Source organism: Sebastes fasciatus, chromosome 4, assembly GCF_043250625.1.
Source record: "Sebastes fasciatus isolate fSebFas1 chromosome 4, fSebFas1.pri, whole genome shotgun sequence".
Lineage (NCBI taxonomy): Eukaryota > Metazoa > Chordata > Actinopteri > Perciformes > Sebastidae > Sebastes > Sebastes fasciatus.
The window spans coordinates 33,244,502-33,269,358 of NC_133798.1; the positions used below are offsets into that span (position 1 = coordinate 33,244,502).

Here is a 24,857-nt window from a genome sequence, read left to right on the forward strand (position 1 = left end):
TGCTGTACATTTGTCAGTGACGACAATTTAACAACAAACAAAACGGGCAATTCAGTGCAGAAGACTTTGTCACAGATGAGCGATGTTCTCATTTTAGTGAGAGATGATGTACAAAGTTAATATATGTAATACAATTATGGAGACATCATTATGTCACGGGAGAAATGGGTCGCGTTCTTTGCTGCCATCAAATCAGTTTTCCACCTCCCCGTCTTTGAGAATGGCAGAAATAATAGTGCTATTATGCGTATAATTACATTATTTAAATTTTTTTTATTGGTAACGGGCAACATGCTGAAGTTTTTCTTTCAGTTGCTCATATTTGCAAAACTACTAACAGAAGTTGTTTCAGACTATAACAACCTTATTATTTATTTTATAATGCTGCACCAAGCAGTCCGTTAAGATTCAATGAACATGATTTAAAGCAGTGGTTCCCAAACTTTTTCACATCAAGGACCCCTAAATTGACACAAATTAGACCACAGAGCCCCATTAGATTAGATATGGCAGGGTCTCCCATTTTATAGGATTTTTGCTTTTAGATGTTTTATTACAGAAAGTGCATGAAACCGATGACAGAAATAATCATACACTGTCATTGATTTCCCTTTTTGCTGGGGACCCCCTGAAACTCCCTAAAAAAACACTGATTTAAAGGATAATATCTGCGATATTCTATGTTTTCCTTATTATTAAAAACAGAACATAAAAAACAAAAAACAACAATGAATTGAGAACAAATAACAAGTTTCGTTTTGAGCCTGAGCCTGAAATATGTCATTTTTCTATACCATCGAGCGCCATTGCTATTTAGAAAACTATCAAAAATGTATGAGCCATAATGTTCCTTCATTATGATGAACATTGGAGCTAGGGCCGGATCGGATGTCATTGTTCTACATTCAAAGCTTCTAGTGAGTTTTTGTGTCTGTCGTCATATTTTATGATGTCATCACTCTAAAAAAAGTTAAATAAAATAGATTTTTTTTGTCATTGTGGTTATATAAATGTTATTTATGGTGCTGTTAGATTGCTGCTAGACCGCCCCACTAATACAGGTGCGTGCCTCCCTTTGTGTGGGCGAGCGACCCCGGTGATAATGTTGTTTTTGAAAGGCTAAACGCCAACAAATATGGATTGAAGCTGAATATTTTTTTGGATAAATACATGATATAAATGATTTACATGTACATACATGTAATTTCTTTCAATAAATTTTGACTTTTTGACTTTACAAGTGTGGAGAAGGGGGTATTGACGATATACAGTATATCATGTTATACATACATATATGGTAATATTGTGTAAATAATCCAGCCTCTCTTAAATCATTTTATATATACTGTATATAGTCATGGTTACAGACTCTCTCTCCACCTCCCTACACTCGTATTTTGAGTGTAATTCATTTGCCAAAAAAGAGACATAACGCACAATAAACAAATTTAAAGATGATTTTGACTGATAGTATTATTATTATTTTTATTTAAATTTTCTATAGATATCGCGATAATATCGTTATTGTGAATTCTTTTGGCCACGATATCGTGTAGTGAAAATCTGATATTGTGACAGCCCTACTGTACTCTGAGGTCATTGGAAATGTTTGGATCACACAAGTCTGAAACATTCGTACGCAGCCGCCACTGGAATCTAATTCTACAAATAGTATAATACTAATAATATTAGTGTAGCCTGATCTTTAGCTGCCACTGTACAGAAATACCGTCTTTAAACACGATGAATGGCCATGCAAAAAAAAACAAAGAAAAAAACTTATAAATGAAGCTTCAAACTATTCAGTACAGCCCTAATGGGAGCTGTAGTTTATTTTAATTAAATCCCACATCCTCAGTCCTGTTGTTGGAAATACTCAACAGAGCACCACATGTGTATTAATCTGTAGCTGAAAATAGTCCCCAACAAATTAACTATTTTCTCCTGTATGAGTAACGTTTGCTAAAAACTACAGTGCCCAGCTGTTTTAGGAAATAACTTAGCTTTTTTTTTTTTTTTTTTAATGAAACGGCTTATTTCTGACCCATTTTTAAAGAAATAACTAATGGGTTTGGGGCTGAAGGCTACAGACGCCAGCCTTATCCTTTAATGTCACTATTGTGATGACAGTTTTTGATGTCATGTATTTTATCTTTATCTCTTCTCGTTTCCCTGTTGGGGCCAAAAATAAAGACAATTAAAGCCAGACTTTTGTTTTTACCATTTTTATCATTCCTTGTTTGTAGTTTTGATTGTCAAGAGCAGCTTATTGCATTTATTGACAAGAAAGAGTAGGGTTTTTTTTTGCAAATCAAAGTTGTTTTTTTTAATCTGACGACACTGCATCATTTCTGAATAATCACAAGATTTTACTTATTTATGATAGTGGGATAGAAGTTCTTGGAGGGTCTTCTGCACTGTAGCTCATCATCTTATTAGTGCAAGTGCTAAATTGGAACAATGGCTTCATGTAATTAGAAAAAATTGTGGTACCTCACACCACCCGCTGAGGTTTGAGGCAACCAGTGAGATTATTACTGCCTCCAGTGCAGCTGTGCCTAGGAGAAATGTTTGTGTAACTAAAACTCCAGTCTGCGTTTTAACCCCCCCTTCCACCCACTCCCCTCCTTTTTTATTTTAATATGACTCACAGCCCAGGGGGAGCAGGCGTAATTACAGTTTGATGCTGATGTGTGTTATGTTGTGTTGAACCGTTCGGGTCCCAGGCAATCCGTCCCAGCCCACCTCGCTCCATTACATGAGCCCATACCAGCTGAACGACTACGCCATGGCGCTGAGGGCCGTCGGAGAGATCATCCAGGACTACGACAGCGACAAGATGTTTCCTGCCCTGGGCTTCGGTGCCAAGCTTCCCCCAGACGGACGGGTGTCGCACGAGTTCGCCCTGGTGAGGAAACAACTTTCTCCCTAATTTGCATCATCCAAACATCCATCCACTCAAATCCTCCAATCATCTATTCTTCCAAATATACTATAGGCACATACTGTATGAACAGTTGCAGTTATATGTGCGTCTGTTTCTCTGCATAAACCTACGTAAAGCATGCAAACACATGTTCATTTATTCAACATAATCAAAGTCACCAAACAAAACCATGATGAAGAAGAGGTCACTTTCTGAGGCCTCCACCAGGTCAGATTTGACAGGAAGTCGCAGGACTGATTTACATCATATTGCTTTATGGCACAAAGCAGGAAAGTGACACCGTTCTTCCAGTGCTAAAAGATTTCTTGAGGTGTTGAATGAGTGAAGTAATAAATATAATTCAAATGAAACAGCCCTGTGAGGCTGTACATAGGCACAGCTTTGATGATGGGGAAATATGAAATGTTATGACGATCACCAACGTCATAAGGATACGTTGTCTAGGAGCCATCAAAACAATGACAAATATTGTCCAGAAACCCTCACAGGTACTGCATTTAGCAAAAAAAAAATGCTCATAACATAGCAAACTGCAGCCCAACAGGTAACAACAGCTGTCAGTGTGTCAGTGTGTCAGTGTGCTGACTTGACTATGACTTGCCCCAAACTGCATGTGATTATCATAAAGTGGGCATGTCTGTAAAGGGGAGACTCGTGGGTAACCATAGAACTCATTTTCATTCACAAATCTTGAGGTCAGAGGTCAAGGGACCCCTTTGTAAATGGCCATGCCAGTTTTTCCTCTCTGAAATTTAAAGCATGTTTAGTAGTATGAGATGGTTGGTACCAATGGATTCCTTAGGTTTTCTTGTTTCATATGATGCCAGTATCTCCACTCTAGCTTTGAAACTGAGCCACTAAAACATCTGAAATATCAAATTGCGTTAATGCGTTATTATAGCGCTAACTTTGACAGACCAAACAATAAAAGATCGATGATTGACGTATGTATATCGACACAATATTGCCAAGCAAAAAATCGCGATACAATGCTGTATTGATTTTTTCCCCCACCCTTAGTAGATGTGGACTTATTTAATAATGGATCATTTTAAACTTGAAAGTCAGGGGATCACCAGAGTTTTGGGATTTATTTTCTTAGAAACATGAATGTCTTTAACAAATTTCATGGCAATCCATCCAATAATTAAGATATTTATCATCTTAAGTCAAATCAGAGAAAAAATCTTAGAAATAAAGATTTTCTTTGTGACATGAAGCAATAGGGCTCATGAGAAATGTGGTGCTAATTTTGAACAACATTAAGATCAGGACAGGCAGTATAAAAACAAAGTTGGCTTGTTCCCAGACTGCTGTTGACTATGGCACTGACAATAAATCTTTTAAAGGCTTTCATGCCAGCTGGAGGAAGCTTGCGTGTCACAGTTAGAGCACATGCAGCATTTCTCAAAGGAAGATGTAAACATAAAGTTATTACCAGAACCATGTAATAAAAAAGTAAACTGAAAACACACAGCATGCAAGCAGGAACTTTCATACACAGATGGCCAATTACAGGCAGCAGTTTATTGGCGGGTGGTGAACGCTGCTGTCCATGTATGTTAGTACATGTCCGTCCGCCCATTCTTCTGGAGGGAATTTTTTCAAATTTGGCACAAACGTCCCCTTGGACCCAAGGATGACTTGATTTGATTTTTGTGGTTAAAAGTCAAGGTCACTGTGACCTCATGTCCGTCCCATTCTTGTGATATCTCAGGAACGCTTCGAGCAAATTTCTCCAAATTTGGCACAAACGTCTTTGGATTCAAGGATGACCTCACTCGATTTTGGTTGTCAAAGATCAAGGTCACTATAACCTCATGAAACACGTTTTTTTGCCATAACTCAAGAATTCATATCCTAATCATGACAATTTCACACAAATTTCTAACAAGATAAAATGATGAAGGGATAACATTTTGGACAGACATGGATGTAAACTGTAATTTGACTGGTCTGCGGAGGCATTCAACCGTGAGGCGGTGATTCTAGTTGGCTGTAAACACACCAAATTTCAGTCAGTCTATGTCTTACTGAAGTGACAATAGTTTCATTTCTTTAGGGAAATTATACCAAGGTATGACAATCATTTGATAACTCTAATTTATGGAAATGCACACAGTACGCTAAGGATCTGGATTAGCTGTTTCCTCCATTCAACACTATCAGGATTCAACCATGCGTCTTTTCATCCATTCCTCTCCGCCAATGTCAAGCGCTCCGGGGCTCTAGACTTTCTTGACCACTCCTCAGCCACCCATAATCCTCTCCCTGGTCCACTGTCCCTTCCAGATGTTGGTCCAGAGGCGTTTTACAGCCATTACAGCTGCTTAGTGTTGGGTAACAGCTTCCCCAGAGGCGCCGAACCTCAAGACAAGGCACATATGCATTAATCTAACCATTAAGGATTTAACTCAGTCAGCTCTTAGGGAGGACGGCTGCAGCTGCGGAGCCGCAGTGGGAGAAAGCCACCACTGAATCTGACGTAATTATGCAAGCTCCATTTACAAAACAAAGGAGTCTCATGTGCACTGTTCAAACTCAGGGGCGACCAAGCAGAGTGAGAGTCAAGATGGTTTCATACTGAGATAATTAGAAAGCCCAAAACATATGGGTAGCTTAAATAATGTACTGTTTGCTTCTTTGTGAGTTTCTTTTGGGTATCTTAAACCCAGTCAACCAGACATTAACTTTAATACGGAGGCTGCAGAGATACGAACACTGCAAAAACTTTGGTTCAACATCTCAAAGGAATACCTCATTTATAAATAGGGCTGTATATCGATATTAAATCTAAATTGTGATATGAGATTAGATATCGTCTATCGTAATATGGCACAAGTGTTCCTGGTTTTAAACGCTGCATTACAGTAAAGTGATGTCATTTTCTGAACTTTCCAGACTGCTCTATCTAGTCATTATCTCCACATTACTGATGATTGTTTATAAAAAATCTCATTGTGTAAATATTTAGTGAGAGCACCAATGGTTGAATATCGTCGCAATATTGACATCGAGGTATTTGGTCAAAAATATTGAGATATTTTATTTTCTTCATCAATTACTCCCCCCCCCCCCCCCCCTTGTTACCTTGATTTCTTTTAGAAAACTTCAGGGTGAACGAAGAATCAAAAAACGGTGAAAAGTTTTGATGAATTGAAGTAAATGGGGGCCGCGTTTCACAACAGCAAAACTATATCAAAACATCCGTTTACAAACTCTCACACAACTCGTGCAGTATAATCCAACTCTTATTTATACAATCATACGCTTAGACCTCAAACCCTACTATTAAAAACTCTTTGGATTCTCCCGGACGAGTAGCACGCCTTTGCAAGTGTGAGACTGTTTATGTGGAAGTGTTTTAAATAGTAAGGTTTTAGCCAAGATGCATGTGTTTGGGAAGTGGTAGAGAATACGACTGGATAAATGAGACTTATAAGACGCGGCCCCCGTTTACTTCAATTCATCAAGACTTTTCTCGTTGTTGTTTTTTTTAATTAAAAGTAACATGGAGTGAATAATTGATTTACAAACGTTCATTTTGTGGGTGAAGTATTCCATTAAAACAAGGATTGAAGCCAGTTGATGAGCTTCTGTCGGAGAAACTCATTCTAAAACAAATTAGCATCATGTTTTGTCCTCTCGTAACCTCTGTTGCAAACAAATCAAATCTCACCACAATGGATTTTTACCAACATGCTTCTCCTGGTATCCGTTCCTATTGCAGAGTTAAAAATGTGAAATGGCCCGCCTCAGGATATTCGGCACTGAAATGCTGCAACAGGAGAATTAAACTGTCGACATTTCACTAAAATATGTGTAATATGCTTGATGTAAGATTGGATTTAACGCCCTTAAGGGCTTGCAACCCTCTAGTGCCTCTTATACTAGGTAAGATGTTTTGATAATATTGAAGTATTATGGATGTTTTCTGCCCTCGGGTAGCCTGAGTATGCATGTAATCCTGTTATCCTGCAATTTGCATCAAAAACATGCCTGTTTTGAAAATAAAATGTAATTCCATCCCAGCCTTTTTCCCATAAAGGGATATAAAATCTACAAATACTTTTTTTTTTCTCCTTCAGGGTGGCGCTGTTTTTATTATCCCTCTTAGCCACGCTGTCTCTGAATATCAAAACAAACTACATTCAATTTCAGTTTAACTTTGATGCATAGTAGGTCCCAGGTGTACCACAGAAATGTAATGTAAGCAAGTTATTCTAATTGCCCTTGAATATAGTTAACACATTTTTCAACATACATTGAAGCTGACATTAAATCAATGACAGAGACTCGCTGTATGTAAAACTAAACTGTTATCCGGTGGCGTATAGAGAACACCTGGAGCAAAAAAAGTGGCTGAAGATACTCCAGAAAAAACAGCATCATCCATCAGAGTTCCAGAAATGGCATTAAAGTGTAATAAACCTCATAGACAACATAATCAGACTGTTGTCTTTGAATTTTGCTCGAGAAAAGGATCTTACTGTCTGTGTCTTCAGCTTGGAATAAAAGTACAAAGTGAGATTAATAAAGACTAAAGGCTTTCTGGACTCGGCTCCCTGATTCAACAGAGCTTCTACTGACATGGGGATTAGTAGACAAAGAGTTAACTGTTAAAAATCAGCTTACACATCCCAAATTAAATATATAACTTAATAGAGTTGGACAATTGTGGCCATCATGAATTTAAATCTCATTACTGTATGGACTACTAAAAGCTTCCAAGGACATTTTGTACATAAGAAATATCTTAATTTCTTAATTATATGAAGAACTGATCAATCCCATTTGCAATCAGCGTTTGTTGTCTTAATTAAATGTATTTTATTACAGTATTGGTACAAGTAAGCCCACTCCACACATCAAATACAGCATAGTGCCAGCTTGCCATCCCACTAGCTTAGTTACACCCAAGCTGCCATGAGGACAAAGTCATAAAGAGGGGCATTTATGGCTCTTCGGAGCTATATGAAAAAAAAAAAATCTAGCCAAAGCAAGTTTCCCACAAGCATATCTAAAGAAATTGAGACACCCCGAGGTCTTCTAATCTTTACGACGAGACCCGTCTGAACCTCCTCTCAGCAATTCAGAAATGTTACATCTACATTTCAGCATGTTTCTCCCACAGTTCAGGGCTCAACAATATAGATTGCCCGATTGCCCGGGGCAAGTAAAATGCCAAAAACGGGCTTGTGAATCTAGCAACTCACTTAATAATTAACCACATTGTTGTTTCCAGAACTGATGCTGGAAGCAGCTAAGGAGTGAGCTAGAGCTGGGTATTGGTACTCGATACCTTTAAGATATCGATCAAAATAACCCGTTACCAAGTAGTATCCAAACTTCTCCAGTCAAACGATACCTGCAATTGATCCTTTTTGCACCTTTGGGTACCCACCAGTCTCCCCTTTACAGACATTCCCACTTTTCCCAGGGTTTCTGGACAATATTTATCATTGTTTTGTGTTGTTAATAGATTTCCAATAATAAATATATACATACATTTGCATAAAGCAGCATATCTTCCCACTCCCATGTTGATAAGAGTGTTAAATACTTGACACATCTCCCTTTAAGGTACATTTTGATCAGATAAAAAATGTGTGATTATTTAGAGATTAATCGTGATTGTTTATGGACAATCAGGCGATTAATCACGATTAAATATTTTAATCTATTGACAGCCCTAGAAAAAAAACATTAATATTGAACCCTGCACTTTTTAACGTTTTTTTGTCCTTCTTTTTTTTTTTGCAGAACGGTAATCCACAGAACCCGTACTGCAATGGCATCGAGGGGGTGATGGACGCCTATTACCAGAGTCTCAAATCTGTGCGTCTCTACGGACCCACCCACTTCTCCCCTGTTATTAACCATGTGGCCAGGTAGGTCCACTATAATCACAGCCAGGGATGAGGAACGCGTAGACGGACACGCACGTAAACGCCACCACTACATTTACAGCTCTGCTGATGAAATTCCTGTAAGATCAATCGGCTTTGGTGAAATTGCAGCCGTGTGTGTGGGCTGCTGGACAGCGATCTGTGAAGCAAAGGGAGGGGATTAAAATAAATGTGCTAATAGCTCCGTCACCTAAGAGGAATCAATACTCGCTGTGGTGGTTTGGATACGGCAGTCCTTAAGAGGGCGACCGGTCTGCAGGATGACTGATGAGCTGCAAGAAAAACAGAAAATACACAGTAGAAGAAACAGTAAATGTCTCACCTCCCACCATTTCACAAATAAACCATAAATGAATCCTTATAGACACAAGTAAAAACCATTCTCTTCACTAATAAAAAGTCCATTAACGAGAGACATGTGGGCCCTCAAGTGCAGTTACATTTTTATTGGAGCAACAAATTATAAAAAAGCTGCTTTTCCACTGTTTTAAAAATTTAAAACAAACAAACCGGAAACTATGAGCAACACTTTCTCAATTTCCACAAATAACCTCCAATAAAAAGTAATGTATAAAGTTTTAATTTTCCGACTTCCACCTGAAGTTCCCTATTGCCAGATCTCATCCTCATGATCCTCAAGACTGACTGTAACAAGCACTTTTCCCACCTTTCATCATCGGCTTTCAAATCCCATCTCTCTCTCTCTCTCTCTCTCTCTCTCTCTCTCTCTCTCTCTCTCTCTCTCTCTCTCTCTCTCTCTCTCTCTCTCGAGTGCCATCCGCCCACTCAGCCTGAGAATAGCTGCATTGTTCAGCGCTCACTTCTGTGGAGCATCTGACTAAAGCCCAGGAAGACATGGCTAAAAAAAGAAAAAAAAAGTGACACCAAGTCACGTCAGCTTTCTAATTGACTGACTGTGTGTGCGTAAGAGTGTTATTTAACGTATACTCTTAAAATATTGTCCTGTGACACATTTCATCCTGGTTTATATAACAGGAAACTGCTATGAGTGTAAGTTTAGAGCAACAAAAATAGACTTGACTCTAAGGTACATCAATGTGTAATGTAAAAATACTACTACTACTACTACTGGGTCCGTACCGGTTTGTAAACTGCCGTTTTGAAGCCTCGACTTCGACATTTTGGCTGTCACGATTTTTGTTTTTGACCGTCGCCAACTTGGTTATTTTCAACCAGAAGTGACACGAGAGGGTGGAGCTAAGCACAACCCAACGCTGAATAAGACAATTTTAGGCGACCAAAATGTTAATATTAACTTTCATGAAGTGAAAACACACTGTGAAAGGGTTAAAGTTCTCAGACAAAAACAGACAACTCCCAGACCGGACAACGCCGTGTTATCAACCTGTCAATCACAAGGTAGCCACGCCCTAAAGCATCCCCTGCTTTATGGTCTATCTGACTCTAAATGGGACCATAATTTACTAAATAAACATCACGATGTATTGAAGACAACATGAAACTAGCGACTGAGACCATAAACTCATGTTTTTTTCCTGCGATTGATTCACGTCAACTTTTTTTTTCAAACTGTTTTTGTCATGAATACTTTCACACAGAACGCAAATATCACGCCGCCATTTGTTTTCGTAACAAGGTCGATATCTCTGAGCTTTCGCACCGTGAATAAAGGCATCAGTCAATCACATTGTGCGGAACGGGTTGAGTTGCGCCTTCATTCATAAACTTTCCACTTACACTGTATAACCTATAAACTTTATAACTCAGGTTTTCTGTTAAAAAAAAAAAAGCCAAGATAACTGATGTCATCTTCAGAGTTATTTTCTCAGACTTTAGAAAGCCCTTCCAGAGCCACAAAAGACATTATACGACTGTCTCAAAGGTTGAATCGTACTCTTCGTGACCAGTTAATTGGTCTTGATGTGTTAAATCAGTGGAGTGCCCTTTCTAAATTAATATAGAGCGGTAGATTTCAGCAGAAAAGAAAAGTCAGAATATCCCTTTTGATGTTGATTAAATGTTAAAAGAAGTGACGTCTTTCTGCTTCTACCTCTCTTTTACCTTTGACCCCCCGCCTCTCTCTCGCTCTCTCTTCATGCCAGGTATGCGTCAGCAGTGATGGACGGCTCGCAGTACTTCATCCTGCTCATCATCTCTGACGGCGTGATCACAGACATGGCGCAGACCAAGGAGTCCATAGTCAATGTACAGTACCAGATTTAAACTCAATCTATGTACTGTACGTTTTATTGTTCACACTTTATTGGTAAGACAGGAGACAAGGCATTTTACATGAGTTCACAAGTGCTATTTACAGCATCATGGACAGCAGCAGTCCATGTAGCGTATGCTCGTATTCATTCGGGTAATTTACTGTAAAACATGTGAGGGCCCCTGGAGGTCCAGCTATGATTAAGCCACTAATGGAGATCTTAATAAACCAACAATGTGGAGGGGAGGTTATGGGCTGTCCTTCTCTTTTAGTGCTTCTCTGTCTTTCACTCATCTTCACTAATGAAGGGAGTGAGGGAAGAGGAAAGGGGGTCGGCCTGGTCAACCTCCCATCACCTCCCCCTGCAACCCCCCCCCCCAATCATGCTACGTTCAGCTCTAATAACTACGCTTTCTAATTAGAGTGATCGGAGTTGATGTGTGTAACGATTTTTCATATATTAGGAGCTCTCGCTGCTCACAGCCCCCACGCCTCCATGTGATGTAATGTTATTGTAAAGTAAGATTCGAGAGTAATTATTTACAAGCCCGCGGAGAACCCGTGGCCCTCATATCTCGAGCAATTTGGGCGTCCATCTAATAACCACGGGAAGTTATGAAACGCTAAAAAACCTTCATTCATCACTGGAACTGTACTTTGCTGTCCCACTCGGCTAAGATTTAATAAACAATATTGCGGTGCAGGGCGGAAGTTCAGCTGCAGCTCAGGGCAGAGGGAAGATGTAAATGGGAGTCATTTTTAAGCTGTCAAGCTTTGGGAGATTTAGACAAAGTTGTAGATGCATGAAATTAGAAAACTCTGGCCGGACGAGAGGCTTTATGAAACCGGCGGCAGAGGGCAGATGGATTTGGACGAAGCCCGTCTGTCTTAACAATGGCATTGAATATTTTACTATTGAGCTTCCTTTCCATGGACTGTTAACTTACAGTTTTGGGGTTTTTCACTGGCAGCCTGCGGTGATTAAGATAGCAAATGGTGAAAAGAATGAACGTTGCTTCTTTCCCCTCATGTCTGATGAGCCTATTTTGTCTCCTCCCACCCTCAACAGGCTGCGTCTTTGCCCATGTCAATTATAATCGTTGGGGTTGGACCAGCGGAATTTGACGGTAAGCAGGGAGAAGATCACGTGCACGTGCATGTGCATGTGTATGTGTTTATTTGCTTGCAGTAATCCTTCGCCTTCATTCTACTTCCTATCTCGCCTCCCACATGGTTCAGCCCTTCCTTGTGCAGCTCTTCTTTTCTTCCATTCTCCCTCCCCTTAATCTCCCCCTCCTCCTCCACTGACTCCCGAGGTTAAGTGGATGTGTACAATTCTCATTTGTCAGACCAGAGGTGGTGCTTTTCTTTCTTTCTTTCTTTTTTTATGTTATTTTTTTTTTCGTTAATGTACGATGGCCACGTTTCTCACCTCTCTCCCGTTTTGTCGTGTTTACAATTTACGGAGCAGTCCTCTGTAAAAAAAACAAACAAGCTCACTCGTGATGAGCAATTAGCCTGTAAAGTCAACAGGATTTAAAACGATTGTCACGCTTATGAAGTCATTGTGCTCGGTTGCATGATGTCCCCGTGGTGCACATCGTTGGCTCCGCTTACACGTATTTCAGCGCTGTTGTGTGCAACTCACAGTTTCACGCTCAGCGACGCAAACTCTGTGTACTCATGCCACGTTTGGCATCACCAACACTCCGAGGAATTGTAACCCAGTGGCATGCCAATGGCTTCGGCAGATTAAAACGCACTGACAAACCGCGTGCCATGTTTGCTCAGCGTGGCTTTGACATGGCTGCTGGAGTCTCCTGACAGGGCGTGACTGATGTGCTTCTCCTCCTCAGAAATGATCGAGCTGGACGGGGACGAGGAGAGGATCTCATCCCAAGGACGATACGCCGAGAGGGACATAGTTCAGGTACAGAGTATTCCCAGAGAAGACATGGCTGACTGGCTGTGAGACTGTTAGCTCAGCGGAGTGTCTGCAGAGAAATGTGGGATTTATGATTAATGGGAAAAGGTCACGGTGCTTGACCCTCTGCTGTGCTCTTGTTCTCAGTCTGCCATTTTTCTGTCTTCCTCCCGCTGTCTCGCTTCTCTAAACTACATCCACCTTTTCCTCTGTGTCCTTTTCATTCTCTTCTTTTCTTTCACTTTCTGATGTTTTATTTAACCATATCCTCTCATCTCTCCTCTCCTCTCATTTTATACCCTCTTCTCCTGTCCTCGTTTCCTTGTCTCCTCTCCTCTCCTCTCATTTTATATCCTCTCCTTCTCTCCTCTCTTCTCATTTCCTTGTTTCTTCTCCCCTCATTTTATATCCTCTCCTCTGACTCTCTTTGTTTCCTCTATTTTCCTCCTCTCCTCATTTCTTCTCCTCTCCTCTCCTCTCCTCTCCTCTCCTCTCCTCTCCTCTCCTCTCCTCTCCTCTCCTCTCCTCTCCTCTCCTCTCCTCTCCTCTTTTCTCATTTCCTTGTTTCCCCTCCTCTCCTCTTGTTCCCTTGTTTCTTATCCCCTCCTCTTTTTCTGTTGTTTCATTGTTTCCTACTCTCTCCTCTTCTCTCCTCTCATTTCCTTGTTTCCTCTTCTGTCCTCTTTTTGTTTCCTCTCCCCTCCGCTCATCTCCTTGTTTCTTCTCCTCTCCTCTTGTTTCCTTGTCTCTTCTTCTCTCCTCTCCTTGTTTTATCCCCTCTCCTTGTTTCCCTTTCTCTCCTCTCCTTGTTTTCTCTTCTCCCCTCTCCTTGTTTCTTCTCCTCTAACCTCCTTGTTTCCTCTACTTATCTCCTCTCCTTGTTTCATCTCTTGTTTCCTCATCTCTCCTTGTTTCCTCTCCTACCCTTGTTTTATTTCCTCTCCTTGTTTCTTCTTCTCTCTTCTCCTTGTTTTACATCCTCTACTCTCCTTGTTTCATCTCTTGTTTCCTCTCCTCTCTTTGGTTCTTCTTCTTTCCTTGTTTTATCTCCTCTCCTCTACTTGTCTCCTCACCTCTCTTCTCCTTGTTTCCTCTCCTCTCCGCAGTTTGTTCCTTTCAGAGACTACATTGACCGACGGGGTAACCACATCCTCAGCATGGCTCGCCTCGCTAAGGAAGTGCTCGCTGAAATCCCGGACCAGTTCCTGTCCTACATGAGGACCCGAGGGATCAAACCCGGCCCCCTGCCGCCTCCTTACACCACCTGTCCACCACCGGCTCTCCACCCCCTCCTCTGCAGACGGGTAAGCCGAATCTAAAGGCCGAGGCCTCGCTCCGACGCCGGCCAGCCGACTCTACTGGTCTCTACTCTCCTCTCTCTGCTTCTTCTTCTTCCTACTCTTCACTGGAAGCTTTTGAGACACACGGCGAACCTCGCTCGCTACTCTCATGTTGCACTTTCGGGAACGTTTGGCCATGAGCCGAGGGCCACGATGCGGATAACCCTGAGTGGGATGCTTCCACTTTTTTAGAAGAAGGGACTTCTCTGACGAATGAAGGTGGGGGTTTTGAAGGGTCGTGGTGGAGGTCTGAGTTTACCTACCTCCACCAGGAAGCGTTGACTGACAACTGACTGAAACGGACCTGAACCTGAAAAGGTCCAACACTGTTAATCTGCTATTTCTATTTCCACTTCCTCTCTCTTTCACAAAATCATGTCTCTCGATATATAAATGTTTACAAATTTGAGGACTGGGGTGGCGAATTTTTTTCAGGAGGAAATTTATACCGATCAATGTGAAAACCTTTCAGATTCCTATTTTTCGGCTGCAGAAACTGGAGTTTGTGACTTTGTACAAAAACGTTTTAGGCCCTGGTGCCACATTCTGCAATACAGAGTGTGTATGCTTTTTTTTTTTTATAAATGGAGCATGTGCTAGTTTAAGAGAAGCATGCACTGTTGTCCTGCACTCAGGGCTTTGTCCCTCCCACACAAACCCCCCCATCACCACCACTACTGCCATGTTCCATTAAGAACAAACCCATCACCCACTTGAAATCTTCCCACACTCTTACCTTCTGCTCCGTCCACCTGCCTTGACTCCCTGGGAGTCTGGTCAAATCAAATGCAGCAGGGACTTGAACCTTACTCTTTTGTCAGACAACGTTCACAAGGCACCGCGTCCACCGTGGGTTCTGGAAATGTGGATCTCCAAGCCCAGAAGTCAAAAACACACATCTCACTACCGAACCTGACTGTGTGTCACATTGTAGTCTCTTTAATTTCATGGAACAACATCGTACTTCAGAAGCATTTTTGTTTTGTTTTGTTTTACGTCTCTCTACCTCTCACTTTGTTTAGTATTGCCAAAAAAATTGAAATAACAAAGTGTTGGTGTGTCAGTCTGTTGAGTTCACAGTCTTACCTTACTCACATCATAAAATATTTGCCAAACTGTAGGTTGAGAATTATAGCACTTCGGTAGCTATCAGATCAGGTGACTCACACCTTTTGTGTTAGCAACACACTGTGAATATGTGCACAGAAAACAGTTAACCAACAAAACCAAAATGCAAAGATGCTTTTATTTCAGCAGCTACCCGTATGGATCAAAGTAGTGACTGAGCACAGTTTTTAGTTTCACCTTTTCCAACAATATTGTAACTAAAAGTAATAATCAGTAACCCCTAAGGTTTAGTAAAGTAGCAGGTCGCTAATCACCTCCTTAAAGGAACAAAAACTGTGTTTTCGGTATCAAACTCTCACCTCCTGAAGGCTTGAAAGGTGGCTCTGAATACTTCTGGGATGACAGCAGCTTTTCTCAGCTTAGACTCAACACTTACATACTTCCACATTGGCTCACGTCCCTTTTTTGGATTGATTCAAATAGGTCTCTAGGTGTTGTGCTCATTGACAGCTTTTTCCACAGAAAGTGTTTTGTTAAAGTTGTTAAAGTAAAGGTGGGATAAAGAATGGGTCATTTTTCTGTGGCAGAGCCCCCCCAAAAAAAAACGGCAAGAAAGATTTTCACCAAATTGGCGACGTACAAATCAACACAACTGTATAGATTGTTGTAAGTCGACTTTCAGCATATTTCTTTGTGGCAAAAGTTAAAGAGGGCCCATTATGCTTTTGTGCTTTTTCCCTTTCCTTTATAGTTTTTTGTGCATGTAAAAGGCTTGCAAAGTTACTAAGCCCAAAGTCAACGCCAAAGGGAGTTACATCCCCCCACAGAAACATTGCTCCTTAACTGCCTGAAACGTCTCGCTTGAAGTCCCGCCTTTTCTACCATAATGTGGTGATGTCACCGAGTAACACATTAGCATAATACCTGCCTAGCGGCTGATTTGGCACACCTTCAAATTAAGCTATTTAGAGCTGAGCTGGAGCGGAGTCCGAAGAGTTTGGTTTGGTTGACCAATCACAACAGAGTTAGCCAGCTGACCAATCAGAGCAGAGTGGGCTTTTTGAGGGTGGGGGGGCAGGAGCTCAAACAGAGCGTTTCAGACAGAGGGTGAAAAGAGGTGCTGCAGCAGAGCCGGTATGAGAAAAGTAAAGCGTTATTTGAACGTTAAAGCATGTAAACATGTTCTAGTAGAAACCCAAAATACAAATATGCACCTGAAAATGAGCATAATAGGTCCTCTTTAAATGCCTCAATCAGCCTCTTACTATGACAATGAGGTCCAACGGGAACACAACATTTACTTTAAATTTGAACTATTTAGAGATATATTTTCAGAGATTTCAGTTTTTTTGTTTTTGACGTGGACAGGGCTCATTAAAATGGGAAAACTTAATGTCACATACCTCCATATACAGTACCAATCACAGTTTAGCACTGTCAGTCAAATCTGATCAAACTACATAGTCCTGATGAGGCAGATTAGCTGAGTTTTTGAGATTTAAATTAAATAAAGAAGTAAAAACAAAATGGCAATGTAGTCTGATTATCAGGTAAATAGCAACCCCGTTTCATGGCGGAAAGAAAAGTATAAATCTATCCTGCAGCATAATCCACTTCTTCTCTGTCATCCAAGCACTATTTACACCAAAATATGGTTGAACACAGCCTCCGTTTGTTGTTGTTTGGCTGCAAAGATATTATATGGGCGTTTTTTAACCACCATTGGAATCCATTGTAACTTTCCTCTGAAAAAAGACCAAACTACAAACTTTCCAGAGCCTACAGGTGGTGAGCATTTGATATTCAAAACATAGTTGTTCGGGGGGAGTATCCCTTTAAAAATGGGGAAATACTCAAACCCAAAACAGGTAATTGCACTGCCACTTTCAGCCAAGTTTTGTGGTGAAACTCAAATGCAACCTTGCTGCTGTTTTTCCCGTTAATGTGTACATGAAAACTCAACATGTGACTTTAAGCAAAGCACAAAACATTTCCTATCAGAGAAGCTACAGCCACCGTACGGATCCAGAGGCCCCTTTTAACTCATGTACATGTGTGAAGAACAGCGTTTATACATTTGACTCTGTGTACTACAAACTGTAGATCCTATCTGTACTTTTTAGGGCCCTATTCAGTCAAGGAACAAATGTAAGAGACGGTTTACAACATTTTTCTAAACTTGCGCCTCAAAATCATCTTATTCTTCTTGGCTGATGATGCTTAATGAAAATGTCTACTTATAAACTGCTTGTAAAACATTTTCTTAGACATTTATACACTACAAATTTTTGCCTTTTTTGTGTATTGGTCAATATACTATATATGTAATGCTGCTTCTTTACTGCTGATATAAGTATTACATTTTATACTGAGGCCTGTAATCATATTTAAATCATGACTAACAGGCCTTATTCATGTTTATACATAAGTTATTCATATTTAAATCATGAACGACAGGCCTGTATTTTTTATAAACAAATGGTTGGATGATAATGTTTAAAAAGTAGACCTGGTGATCAAGTACACTCCGTAGCAACATTTATCTGCCAAATTTGACATATTGTTAAAGGGATAGTTTGGATTTATTGAATTAGGGTTGTCTGAGATATCCTAGTTTGGAGAAGCAGACAGGAGTACCAGCACAGGTACTGCTGTGGACGGGGGCAGCAGCAAATCCTTTTTTAAACACCTATAAGTGTATGCTATATTTAGAATATTTTCATCTTTCCGTCAGGCAGCCCTTTCCGACAAGGAACTGGAGCCGTTACATCCATTAATGCTCTCTTCAAAGCCACCAGACTCCATTGACAAAAACAGTAATTTTACCTCACAGAACGTGTGGGTTGCTGATCTACCGCTGCTTAGATCGGTGAGTTTGTTTGTGTTATTGTGTGACTTTGGTGAATCTGAACTAACCTCTTAAAACACCAAAGTCACAAAATGACACAAACAAACCAACCGATCGAGGCAGCGGAAGACCAGCAACCCCCCGTGTTCTGCGAGGTAAAATTACTGTTTTTCTCAAAGGAGTCTGGTGGCTTTGAAGAGAGCATAGCTCCCCGTCTGAAAAAGCTGTCTGATGGCAAGGTAAAGCTGTAAAAATATTCTAAATACACTTAAACTGATACAGATTTCTTTAGGTGGGCCTTTTTTTAAGTGGCTAAAATACATTAAGCTGCTGTTCATGTCCACAGCGGTGCATTGCTTAGCTTCCATGCCGTTACTTCTGCCTGTTTCTCCTAACTTAGGGCGTGCCAACCGCCATCTACTGTCGGTAACACACTGACTATGGTACCTCATTCAACCCCACTTCAAAGAACTATCCCTTTTTAAGTGTAGCGTCTCATTGTTGGCCGAGACTCATTCCAGTAAAGCTGGTTATTCAGTTTGACTGAATAGGGTCCCTCAGTGTGGGGACAGGTGGTCTGGTAGATTTTGTACTCTTCTATATTGTTGTTTAATGGCGGGGTATGACAGCGGGGATGTCGAATTGCACAATGTAGCACTGGTGTCACGTCTGGTATTGGACTGGAGCAACACCAGACTGAACCAGACTGAACCAGATCAGGCAGGAACAGTCTTTTTTTATGTAAATATATATATATATGTATATATACATATACATATATATATATATATTCTGTATATACTGTGTGTATGTTTTCTGGAGAGTTGATTTGCAGCGAACTGCCGGGACTCTGTGACTCACCTCCTGAAACACAAGGGGCACGGCCTTTCATTTATTTATCACGACACAATGTTAACTTCATCTCCCGCCCACACTCTCGTATACACAGTACATCCAGTACATGTATTAGTATATGAAACATGCATGACACTTACATAACAAAGCCAGGGTTGAGTGAAGATTGAGGGTTTCTTGCTTGTTTTCTCAGAGAAACAGTGGTTTCAGAGACGTAGTGTTTATCTCAGTATTAACACCTTTAAACGCAGAGTTTCTCAACCTTTTGTGTCCTGTGACCACATTTTTAGGTCCAGGTCAAGGACCACACAAGGAACTGGAGCCATTATATCCATTAATGCTCTCTTCAAAGCCACCAGACTCCAGTGACAAAAACAGTAATTTTACCTCGCAGAACATGGGGGTTGCTGGTCTCCCGCTGCTAAGATCGGTTAATTGTCTTATTTTGCTGTGTAGAGCTAGTCAATGCTTATACTATAGGTATGATAAAGACAATTAATACTGAGACTGTTATTTTGTTCCAGCATCACATGTTTGTACTTTCAAACAGTATATTTTCATCACTTCTAACATTACAAGAGTAACGTAAAACAAATATGCCAGGTCCTCATGCTAAATGCTAACCGATGTGTTTGGCAGGCATGTCACTATCTTGAGTAACATTGTTTGGAGTTACTGGAGTGTAAACTTCCCCAAACATAATCTTGAAACCCAAAAACTAATATAGTTAGTTTATGATATATAATTAATGATTGGTTACTACAAGGGCTGGGCAATATGGCCAAAATCTCCTGTCCTGATACAGAGCATTTCATAACTCGATAACGACATATTTCACGATATAGCATGTTTTCTGGTAATTTAATTTAATAGTCTATATGAAATAACCACACGGTTAAAGCCTGTTTTTTTATACTTCTGTGTAATTAAATACTTGACAAATGAAAAGTACTGAGTATTTTCTCATTTAGTTTCAAGTGAAATTCTAGAGAAAAAATGAATAAATATTTCCAGCTATACACTGACTATGTTTACATGCATGCACACAAATACAGAGTAATCAGATTCAGACAATAGTTTGATTTAACTGAGTTAGATCAGATTTTATGAGAAAGTCAGTATGTGCTTGTTATTATCAATTTAGACAAAGTAATTGTGTATCACAATATCTCAATTTAGGATTGCAGAAAAATACAATTCCATTGAAAGACGATGAATTCATATCATCTTCAATCAAATCATATTGCCCAGCCCTAGTTACTACTGTAAGTTATAAGCTTGTTAACTGTACTAGTTAATGATTGCAGCTCAGATAAACGCACATTTCTTACACTTTTGCTCCTGATTTTGGTTTTGAGCAATCGCTGTTTTGGGGGTGAGGGGTTTAGTAAACTGTCAATTCATTTTTAATTTGACAAAATGTGTTAAACAATGATAAATAGATCAGCCCCACAAAGGTTTGAGAAACTCAGATGACTACAAAGCTACATCATTCGACTGCATGACTACCATATTATTCTATGACGTGCAGTATAGATATGACAGCATGTAGATCTTTGCTTTGGCACGCATGGATTTGTCCTCAGGACGAGGAAATGAAATGCATGTTTGCACAGGAACCCAGCGGAGTTGGAAGTCTTAACGTGAACCAATGGGTTCGTGACGTGCAGCCGGAATGTGTGAAATCACTGTTCCTCTGAGATTGCGTCGGTGTAGGAGTGACAATCAAAAGCATTTTATGTGTAGGAGACAACAAGGCGAGAAAAAAACCAACCCAACAACAACCCTGTGCTTCTGGTGGACTAACAAGCTTTAATGAAGTAGGCTTACACCTCGCTGCCTCCCACCGCTCATCGCTGCATCTGTGTCACTCTGCCAAGTGGCGGTGCCGTGTCAGCATGCCAGGCCATATGAACGCCCACGTAATCTTCACACATTCAACATGAAAGTTGTTTACTGTACCTTATAATATTAACAGAGTGGTTTAATTGAATGCTCGTGATGAATATCCTGTTTTATTCTGATGTTTTTTTTTAATAGCATGCATTAAGTTTGCATGTGTTGATTTTTTTTTTTTTCTAACAGAAATGCATCCATGGGTTTAAAAACAATTTGTAATATGACATCTTTACGTGTTATTTCTGAGTATTTTAGACAACTTTTTTGCCTTAAAAATATCACTGGTCAATCTTGGAATTGTGCAATGCCTTCAGATGTTTCTTTTAAAGACTGATTCTTTTGTTTTTTCATGCACAGCCACTCATCAGACATCATCTCATAGCATTGTTCTCTCAGACCCAGTGGCTGAAGTGATGTGAATAAGAGGGGGAATGATTCCAACGGAGAGAAAAAACAAAACAAAATTGGGCTGTCTCGCTCTCAGCAAAGAGTCAGAATCATTCAGCTGAGAATAACGTTGCCCAGCCTCATAAAGCCATGTTTAAAGTTACTGCAGATCATAAACTGAAACACCCAAATTCATTAATCCATTTTTCACCAGCCCTCTAAACAGTGATTCATGGCTTTTGCATGATGCTTGTGATTACACTAATCAAAAAATGATTTGTCCATTGATACATAATGTGTACTTAAAATCAGTTATTGAGGATAGTTTTATTGTAAGACAGCACAGGTTTTACTGTTCTAATAGGAAATATGGAACGCCACTAAAGATTGATTTAAAAATGACTATTTCTGTAAGAATTGAAGTCTTTCAATAAATATTCATATCAAACTTTTTTTTGTGTTGTATTGGTAGATCACGTGATCCTGAGAATGTCACGACACTATAGAATATAGAAAATTAAAACTATTATGGGCCAATAAGGAAATATTTGGGTGCATGTTCATCTGTTTGGTGGCCATGTTGTATTTTCTCTTTTTACAGACGCTCTCCATGTTGATAGGCACCTGTCCTGGTTGACTATGCCAGTAAATTCTGTTCAAACAGCGCCAGCACACTGGAATAGATGTACTTCACACCATTGCACCTTTAAAGTGAGCATTGCAAGATCTAATATGTTAAAACAGGGTGACAGGCTGTCCTATTCCAAACACTCCTCCAAATGTGGCTGAGATATGCTTGAATTTTGAGGACAAAATCGGTGTCGTCTTTTGCAGCCTCATATAAGGCTGGTTTTTATTTTATTATTTTTCTTACCGTCAACAAATACCATGAAAAAACGAACAATGGGGCTGTTTTCAAAATTACATACTAACATAACTATTCCTAGTAAGTATGATGTAAAACTGAGTATGGGGTGCGTTCCAACTGCATAATATGTTGATCTCACCTCTTCATTGTTTTAGAGGAACTTTGTGGTCATGAGCTCGGAAACATTTGAATTGCTTCAGTGCGGCATTAAGCGGTAATAACGAGGCACCTGGGAGCTAAACTTTTTAGCAAATAGCAATTTAAAAAATGCAATGTTCGATGTGATGATGAACTGTTACACTAATTTATCCTCCATCTTTCTTTTGTTTAAATATCTCTTTATTGAATTTTTAAAATATTCTGGTATACATTATACAAAGTCACCATATAATATAGAAATTATAAAACTGCCCTCCAGAAGTGACACTAGAGGGGGAGCTTAGTACAACTGAACACTGAATAAGACATTTTTAGGAGACCAAAATGTTGCAATTAACTTTCATGAACTGAAAGCCTGTGAAAGGGTTAAAGTTGTAAGAAGGAAACACGGACACCACCCAGACCGGAAAACGGCATGGTAGTTTAAGCATCCCCTGCTTTATGGTTTATTTGACTCTCAATGGGACCATCATTTACTAAATGAACATCATGCTGTATTGAAGAAGACTTGAAATTAGCGATTGAGACCATAAACTCATGTTTACAATGTTTACTGAGGTAATAAATCAAGTGAGAAGTAGGCTCATTTTCTCTGAGACTTCTATACAATCACACTTCTTTTTGCAACCAGAGGAGTCGCCCCCTGCTGGCTGTTAGAAAGAATGCAAGTTTAAGGCACTTAAGCATTGGCTTCACTTTTCAGACCCGAGGTTGCTCACTGGGTTTTATACAAAAAATTACGGTCAGAGGATGTGGTTCAACTAATATGTTGTAGGCTTCACTTAGGGATTTAAAAACTGAACCTCAAAATGCATAGAGTCAGAGCGCAACACGTCAAAACCACGCCCATCGGAGGGGGAAAACAATCGGTGTCACAATATGCAACCATGGGCTGAAACGCTAACAAAATGCCTGTAGCTAGCTGAAAAACATCAGCTTTCAGCATATCAAAGGATTATTTCAGCACCTTATGTCCAGGGTGTAGTTGACAATGATGATGGGATGGGACGAGTTAGCTGTTAAAACTTGCAAACATAAAACTGCATAGCTCTCTGATTTATCCACACTCCACTAAAACACAAGTTGCATACTGTAGAAATGCTTCAGCTTAACTTACAGAAATATAGGTAGCCTAAAACTGATTGCTACACATGTCAGCATACTGAGTGTCAGGGTTCCCATTCTTCCTGATGACTCACATCTCATTGCCTGTATCCTCAGTTTTTTTTGGTTTGGCAGCTTATAAAAACTTCCTGTGTTCTTTACCCTGTTATAGTGCATGCCACCACACAGCAGCTTTTAGGCATTTTTCTGTTGTTTGCTAGCAAAGGTACAAAAAAAGTGACAAGGAGACACCTTTAAGCAATACAAAGGGAACTCTCTATGGAAAGCGATGAATTGTTTTCCCCTCTGGTGGGGGGTGGGACTTAATTGCGCTCTTTCTCTATGCAGACAAGGGCATGACCAAAAAAGTGGCCGGCGCTGATTTACATTTATTTGTCCACCGTTTTTAATCACAGCACAAGTATTCAGCCATTGGCTGCGCTTATAAATGTCAGCACAGATCAGGTCAAAGTTCAACAAATTTGACACCCCTGCACCTTTACACACAATAATGGGGCCAGAAAAAGCTATTTTATACAATAATTTGAATACGGCTTTCAGGTCCTCTGAAACACAAACCTTCTCTAACTGCGTCCTGAATCTTTGTATGTTCAATCATCTAAATCTTTAGTATAAGTCCACTAGTGCACCTAATGCATTTAGGCTGATTTGAATAACAGGAAGGCATCATTTGATTACCTGGAGAGAACAACAACATGCAGGTTTCATTTTTTTAGTATTTCTTATTAGTGAAAACTTTGTATCTACACAATCTCAGTGTTTTAGGAGCTAATAAAAACAGGCTTGCATTTATACTCCCATGGATTTTCTAGTCTATCCAAAGTTTTTTTTTAAAAAAGGGGTTTGGGTTTATGAAGTTTTCACATGACAAGTGGGGGTCACATACTGACAGTGTCTCACATCGAGCCATCTGGAGCTGACGGTTGAAGGACTCCTCAAAAGCCCTTTCACTTTTTACATTATATGACACTGACATTCTTTGTACAGTCACATTTTACGGCATCTCTGCTTCATTTTTTAATACCGTTTGGAGCATCAAGAGAGTAAAAAAGAAAGCAAGTACGTGGCTTTTGTAGAACAGAAACAACAGGACATCATGGCACCATCTGCTTCATGGTGCAGGAAATCAGACCTCCAAAAATAATTGGTTTGTTCACAAAAGCATCACATGTGAATCTTTTGTTTTGTGTGTCATCATACTTTATTTATTCAGCTGCCCAGCCAGTCACAGATGCAGAGGCAAAGTGTTGTGTGAGCGTAGTAGCCTCCTGTCTTTATAAATACACAGTCCAATGTTTCTCCCTTAAATTTAAGGCATTTCTGCTTTATTGTCT

General features: G+C 40.0%; 1 protein-coding gene across 6 annotated transcripts in view; it reads left to right on the forward strand.

The window, feature by feature from the left end:
• LOC141766683 (copine-8-like) overlaps positions 1-24,857 on the forward strand; it is a 95,839-nt gene that overhangs the window by 59,440 nt on the left and 11,542 nt on the right. For 5 of the 6 annotated variants that reach the window (XR_012593667.1, XR_012593666.1, XR_012593668.1 and 2 more), the window contains 6 exons: positions 2,727-2,908; positions 8,711-8,838; positions 10,941-11,043; positions 12,120-12,177; positions 12,907-12,980; positions 14,081-14,278. Coding sequence is in view for 2 of the 6 variants with exons in the window: in XM_074633728.1 (XP_074489829.1) it covers positions 2,727-2,908; positions 8,711-8,838; positions 10,941-11,043; positions 12,120-12,177; positions 12,907-12,980; positions 14,081-14,278 (743 nt within the window). In the remaining 4 variants the exon portion in view is untranslated. Of the gene's footprint in view, positions 1-2,726; positions 2,909-8,710; positions 8,839-10,940; positions 11,044-12,119; positions 12,178-12,906; positions 12,981-14,080; positions 14,279-19,375; positions 21,828-24,857 lie in introns of those variants that run through there. The other variant, XM_074633729.1, reaches the window with a different exon arrangement.